Genomic DNA, 7780 nt, shown 5'->3' on the forward strand with positions numbered 1-7780 from the left:
GACTCACACGGTCATTAAGTAGGAATCAACCATTACTCGGCTTTGTCAGACCATTTAATGTAAACTAAATATGGGATTTACTCTGATACGTCAATAAATTGCATGAATCTCAAAAAGTAATGCAGTTGTATAAAAATGAGTTATGATAGATGAAACTACATGGATTTGTTTACTCAAATATTCAGCATATTATTTTAACGATGACCAAAAGGCTGTGGAGATGCAAGTGCATGAATCAATGTGTGAAATGTAAGTGAAAATAAATGCATCTTTCTGAAATGATTCATTCACACCATACTGAACTAAACATGGTATGCTTCATTTTGTTTAATTTTTTTAAAAAAGGTTGAATGCGGATTCAATTATTCGTAGGAGGAAAACCTCTTAAATGTTCTCTGGCAATACAGTCAGTACAAAAGCAGAGTGGGACCGAGCAAGGCTCGGACTTCTCTCAGCCCTGCGCTATGTGTTTGATGGAAGCACAAGTAAACTTTTCAAAACACTTTAGGACAGCATTACCTCAAATCTAATTACACCAAAAAATAAAAGGTTATTTGTGTGAAATGCCAAACTTTAATACATTATGTTCTCATTTAGAACGTAAGCCAATTTGTGCAAACCTAAATCTTGTTCAACTGGAAGCCAAAAAAAAAGTAAATAAATAAATGCACACCACCATGAATCCTCTTACAGAAAATAAAGTGGTCATCAGTACACATTTTAGAATAATGAGAGAGGTATAATGCATAATCGCTTCTCAAAACACCTTCCACTGTGTTCTTTACATGGCAGAGATGTCAAACACTAGCAGTATTAAAAACTAAGAAAGTAACTGGGTGACAAATCATGTTGTCAAATTAATTCCTGAAGTGTATCCTACTGTCTCAAAACCTGTACAGGGAATTGCATTTAAGTGCATACTCATATTTCTGTTAGACTTCTGCATACTGTATTAGTCATTAACTCCATAACTATACAGGTTTTATATTGTTAAAGGACATTCACAAAGACTATTGAGTATAGGCACAAGGTTTGTACAGCTGTAAAAAGTTACATTTTAAATGAAAGCAGACCCTGGCCTGAGTCACAGTAAAAATGAGGATGTGAAATCAATTCTTGCTGCATCGGATTGCCCATGGCTGCATTGACCTTTAGCTGAATGTCATTTCTTCATTGTGGTCTTCTTCTGTGCCAATCTGAGCACATATTTGTGCTGTGGAAATGCTGCCAGGATGAACACCATTATGCGGCCGTAACCACCACTGACGTCACATGACCTCTGTATTTTTTTCTGAGGTGTATATTAAAAATCATAAAATAATTGCCTAATAATAACTATTTGGTGCCGCAAAGATTGCACAACGTAAAGGTAACTGACCTTCTCAGGTAACTGCTTGCTTGAGTTGACCGATGAAATCGGCTGAGGGGCGGGCTTTGGAATTCACTGTGCTGGACTGTGTCAACAAATGCATTGTGAGGTGACTAGAGAATTTTACTAGTCGTCTGCTTGTAGTTGCCAAGCCATGATTAATAATCAGACATAATCTGACAAATAGCTCCTGTGCACGGTCGTGCTTTGTTAAACAGTGGCCGTCCATCATGAGTGAACTAACTACCTAGCTGCCAGCTAACATTAATTCCATCCATCCAATGATGGGCTGAAATGATATGCTTTTCTTTCATATCAGTTTAAGTTTGAAACTAATGTTAAAATGACCACTATATATATATATATATATATATTTTTTTTTTTTTAATTTTCATCACAAGATTATCTTAGCAGAGGCTGGTAACATTTGCAAATAAATATCAATTTTACCCTGTTATGAAAATGAAAAGACTGCATCAATTAAAGCTCTGCTTTGGGAAGTGAAACAACAGGGAACAAGGTGAGACAGAGAAAAAAAAAAAAAAAAAAAAGATGACTGAGATGAGTGAGGAAGAGTAGGTACTACTCACTGTGCCCAGAATATGATTAGCGTTATGTTACTGTGCTATTTAACACAAACAAAAACTGACCTGATCTCAAACAATGTAGTCCTAATTATCACAGAGATATATGTTCTTTGGTAATTACAGTGAAGCCTGTAGGTTCAATTTAATACCATAAGTATAGTGTCATAATACATATATAATAGATATCATTTTGTATAAAACACATTTTTTCTATGTTTATGTACTGCTTGAGAAATATTTTAATAATTCAAATCCAAAATGATGCAAACTCAAACACAAAGATTAAATAAAGGTGTTTTTATTAAAATTATTTTTACTACACTTCGGTAGGAGACAAGTGAGGAGTCACAAAGAAAGGGACAGGCAGTGAATACAGATGGAGAGAGAATATTGAGTAGAAGAGGATGGAGAGAGAAATGAACAGAAAGATTGTATGTTGAATGCAGAGAGACAATAAGAGATGAGAAACAGGGAGCAGGTTATGGAGAGCAGAGATACAGAGAGAGGCTGAGAGAAAGAGCATAGGAGACACAAAAGGAAAAGACTCAGAGAGACCCCACAAGCAGAGCAATACTGAAGTAGACCAGGCTGAGATGAGAGGTGATAGAGCTGATGTCAGTCAAAGAGACACATTTCTACATGAATTTGATCCAGCCCACTGACAGTGTTTTGAAGCTATTATTATCCAATTTCTTAAAATGCACAAAAGGGTGCATCTCAAAAAAATCGAATATCATGGAAAAGTTAGTTTTTTAATTGATAATTAAATTTCATTTAAAGTTAATTTAATTCCAAAAGTGTAACTTTCATATAGTCTAGATTCATTCCACATTAAGTGAAACATTTCAAGCCTTTTTTTTGTTTTAATCTTGATGATTAAGGCTTACAGCTCAGGGAAATCAAAAATCCAGTATCTCAAAATATTCAAATAAAGAATTTATAATACAGAAATGTCGACGTTCTGAAACGCATGTTCATTTATGCACTCAATACTTGGTCGGGGCTCCTTGTGCAGGAATTACTGCATCAATGACTACGTTTACATGGACATCAGTAATCTAATTATTGACCTTACTCTGAATAAGACAATATTGTGATTAAGGTGTTTACATGAGTCGCTTTTAGAATACTCCTTTCACGTATCCTTTTTACATGTTATAAAACATAGTTTGATTAACAGCACGTCATTACGTCACCGCACCACGCCGTCTGACGTCCCTCCAGAATTTCACGTATCAACATACAGTTCGTCTTTGTTAGGGTATCGTATACAGTTTTATGAACACTTCAAGTGCAGTTGATTATTTGTCATGCTGTACGTGCAAATAGACAACTGCTTGAAGCCATGGGCTGCGTCCCAAACCGCGTACTTACCCTCTATATAGTAGCCGAGATACATGTATTTCTCCTACTACAGGCCTATAGCAGGCAAGTACTCGGTTTGGGACACAGCCATGCTCTCGTTTGCCGTAAAACGGTTGAGCGCTGCCGTGTGTGATTGTGTCCTGTCGCAAAATGCGGTGAAAACTCACAGAAGACATTAATAATGTGATTAAGGTGTTTACATGTCTATAATACAAGTCGATAATGCGACTAAAACAGGAATACTCCACGTCTTAATTCGATTTGGGTTTACTTCGAGTATGACCTTAATCGGATTAAGGTAATTAAAAAATTGCTGTTTGCATGGTAATTTCTTAATCAGAGTATTGTCTTAATCTGGTTAATAGTGGATTATTGTTGTCCATGTAAACACACTGAGTGATTCTCTATGAGGTTCAGGTCAGGCGAGTAGGCTAGCCAATCATGCACAGTAATACCATGGTCAGCAAACCAGTTACTAGTAGTTGTGGCACTGTGAGCCAGGTCCTGCTGGAAAAGGAAATCAGCATCTCCATAAAGCTCGTCCGCAGATGGAAGCATGAAGTGGTCTAAAATCTCCTGGAAGATGCTGCATTGACTCTTGACTTGAGAAAACACAGTGGACCAACACCAGCAGATGTCATGGCACCCCAAATCATCACTGACTGTGGAAACTTCACACTGGACTTCAAGCAACTTGGATTCTGTGTCTCTCCACTCTTCCTCCAGACTCTGGGACCTTGATTTCCAAATGAAATGCAAAATTTACTTTCATCTTCCCCATGATTGTGGTTGTGTGTACTGAACCAAACTGAGAGATTAAAGGCTCAGGAAACTTTTCCAGGTGTTTTGAGATATTTAGTTGATTAGAGCACTTCTCAAGTCGACATTTCTTTATTATAAATTCTTTATTCAAATATTTTGAGATATTGGATTTTTGATTTCCATGAGCTGTAAGCCGTAATCATCAAGATTCAAACAAAAAAAAGGATTGAAATTTTTCACTTTATGTGTAATGAATCTAGACTATATGAAAGTTCCACTTTGATTTAAATTACAGGAAAAATATTTTTTTGAGATGCACCTGTATGTCGATCAGGGAAATCAATATTTTTCGCCCGAACCCCTCTAACTAATTTAGTTTTTGGGCCTAGGTATTTTTAAAACCCTGCATACAGCCATGCTAGCCACTGTGTATTTTTGTCCATGCTCAATTGTATGACATAAATGTGGTAAGATGTATAACCCAGTTTCAATAGGTTTAAAATAATGTTTAACGCTTTAAAAATAATAATAATTTTTTTTTTTTTTAAACCGGTTCGTTCAATGCTAACTCATGTAACGAATATACAGCTAACAGGGCTCAGAGCTAACCTTTATCCTATAGCCTACTGCTTTCCCACGGACAGCATACAGGAAGCTAGATTACCTCTTTCAATTTGCTGCTTCTTTGCAATTCTCAAAGAATATAAAAAAACTATCGATATTTGATGTGTTATTTAGGTGCTCTATATTTTAAACAGTGTATTTCGATTAGCTTAAAAAAAAAAACAATAATAAAACCCGGTCCAAAATATATCGCGCGAGCCAGATGTGTGGCCGTGTCCCAAACCGAATACTGTTGTACTAAGTATTAGCCAAAAATAGTACTCCAGTCGCATGATTTAGTAGCTCTACTGGTGCAGGTATAGGGGCGTCCCGCTTGAATGGCCCTGCTTGAATGGCGTGCGGCCTGACAATTCAGCTCTTTTATGAATGAGAGCAGCTTTCAGAGACCACGGCGAGCAAAAAAACCGCCCTCTTCCGTCGGACAAAAGCAAAACTGCGTTCATTCAACACCGAGGCCTCAATTCTGCATTTGGTATTTTTACGCTTTTAGAAAGATAGCCACATGTTCTCGCGATAGCTGCTGTTGTATGCACGAGTTAGATAAATCAGCATAGAGATCATAAAGGCCTAACGAATAGACTATAAACAAAAGACTGGCTTAGAAATAAACGTCTATAAGCCATACCTACAGCCCCTGCACATAAAATTAACATGCACATGTAAAAGTAATAAGGAAAATGTTCCTTAAATCTTGAGACAAGATACTTTCGTGTGTTAAAGAAAATCAAGAAGTAAAACATTTCAGCATTCTACACATGCGATTAGTAAAATTTGACTGAGTTTCAAAACAGCCAAATGCATGTCAAGTACACGTGTGTGTGTGTGTGTGTGTGTGTGTGTGTGTATATGTGTGTGTGTGTGTGTGTGAGAGAGAGAGAGAGAGAGAGAGAGAGAGAGAGAGAGAGAGAGAGATACACACACATGCATAAACTCTGCAACGCAAATGACAACATTTTTTTTTATGAATGAAGCACTGTATGCAAATGAGTGCGATTCAAAGATGGGGGAGAGGGAGAAAAAAAAAAACAAATGGCGGATGCACTAATCTCATCTGGTCTTTTCAAAGTTCTGCATGTGCATAAACGTGCAAAACGCCACAGAAACTGAGGGAGAAATAAAGCTAATGTCTGGTTTAGAAGGGTAAACGTGCACGTAAAACTCGCGAGATGTTCACGAGACAGAGTGACGTTTTTAGGAAGATTAGTAAATGCCTTTAGTGAAAATGTTTCCGAACCGCCCAACTTACTCTTCCTCCCTCCCCTCAGGAGGAGAGAGAGAGGGCCCAGTCCCCCCCCACTCACTATAATCGCCCCTGTCAATACAAAACATTTAACCCGAGAATAGTTTCTTAAACTTTTCCCAGTCACACCTCATACTCACCACAAGCAAGCGCGTGCAGAGAAAGAAACAGTGGGGAAATAGACTGTGAAATTAGCACAGAAGGAAAAATAAGAGTATTCACCATGTACTTACTCGTTTGGGTGTGTTTCTGCAATCATTTTTTCTTTTCACCTAGCACAAAATCCCACAAAGGGTGCACTCTTTTCGTTCGTCATTTTTTCTTGCCACCCTTCCTCCCCCCCCCAAAAAAATAAACCTCTTACATATCACACTACTACTGTCACTTGTTTCGCACTTTTTCCGTATTCTGTTTGTTTTTGTTTCTGTTTGTTTTCTCCTCTTCGTCCCTCCGTTCCTGATGGCTTTTCGTCTATCTGTTTTTTTCCTCCGGAGCTAATCATTTGCTGATGAAAATTGTGAATGACGCCAAATCTGCAGACGCGAGTAAATAACCCTTGCTTATTTTATTGTTTTCGTTTATTTTATTTTTTTTTCGTTCCCCCCTGTAAAGAGCATTTGCATGTATTCCGACCTGGCTGTAGTGCTAAATGCGCGGTTGATGTTGCTGAGGGTGGCCCCGTACGAGCCCCATCTCTCATTACTCCATGTTGGATTGTGCAGCAGAGAAGGCGAGCAGGCACACAGCACAGAGCGCGCGCAGGGCGGAAGTGTTGACGTCACATCGCACCCCGTTCGACTGCAGGCTGCGTCCAAGCCCTCACGGCTACTTTAGATACTATCGCACTGAACCGAGTATCAGCCACTATGACACACACTATTCAGTACAGTAGAGACTCTGCTATTAAATATAAAACCACTGCTTTACACACCCGAGCTTTATTTCAACTGTTCCATTACCTGGTAAAAAAATATTCAACTTTACACCAGCCATCGTGCTGAAAATTTATGGCAACGATAGCGTCTTTGCAGTGACTATAATTTAATCGATTACTCAACAGCAAATGGGTCTGAAGTGGTTCTTTACTGTGCCATTACCTGCAAGACGGGTAATCAGGAGCAAAGGTGGGCCGCGCAGCCTCTGTGGCTCCGTCCCAAACCCAATTGTAGCCTACGTCACAATACAATTGGCGTAAGATTGTGAACACTATATAACATTATTCTGCTTTTCGTAGCGAAGTCTTTATCAGTTTCCCCTTTTGAGAACACTGAGGATAATAGAGGCTTTGATCAGGCTTTTTTTCATATCTGACAGATGTTAAACAGGTCCGGTCCAAATTCCCCACTGATCACTTTAAATCAGGGGCATTCACAAGAAAAGATCATTTCATTACTGCAGTTTTCTAAACGAGAATCCCTTAGTCTGAGAATAAAATAAACACTGCAAAATTTCGTTTATTGCGAGTTATGTCCAAACAATGTTGGGACACTTGCGCATTCTTAGCACACTTGACAACAGTTAACTGTTTTGGAAATCACAATGAACACAATCTATCAGAGTTATTTGGATGCCACCATCTGGTCAAAACACATTTTTACAGTTTTTAAAACTGTGAGAGTATTTACATTGTACTTAGGCTATTATTTAACACTGTTTAAACCCTATTTTGTTTTTTCTTTATTCTGAACGTTGACAGACTGCTTAAAAGTGCAAAATCTCAATTTTAGTGAACCAGTTTCTTTCAAATGAATAATGAATTAACGTGCACGTGTAAAAACCTCCGCACACAGATTACGATGTAAAGACCCCATAAAAAACTATCATGAAAATAAA

At 38.1% G+C, this 7780-nt stretch overlaps 1 protein-coding gene across 1 annotated transcript in view; it reads right to left on the reverse strand.

The window, feature by feature from the left end:
- Nucleotides 1-6697, reverse strand: part of spred2b (sprouty related EVH1 domain containing 2b) — a 43430-nt gene extending 36733 nt beyond the window's left edge. The window contains exon 1 of the mRNA XM_053679579.1: nt 6181-6697. Coding sequence (XP_053535554.1) covers nt 6181-6206 — 26 coding nt within the window. The 5' untranslated portion in view covers nt 6207-6697. The remainder of the gene's footprint in view (nt 1-6180) is intronic.
- Nucleotides 6698-7780: the final 1083 nt, after the last annotated feature.

Source organism: Ictalurus punctatus, chromosome 3 (genome assembly GCF_001660625.3).
Source record: "Ictalurus punctatus breed USDA103 chromosome 3, Coco_2.0, whole genome shotgun sequence".
NCBI classification, from domain to species: Eukaryota; Metazoa; Chordata; class Actinopteri; order Siluriformes; family Ictaluridae; genus Ictalurus; species Ictalurus punctatus.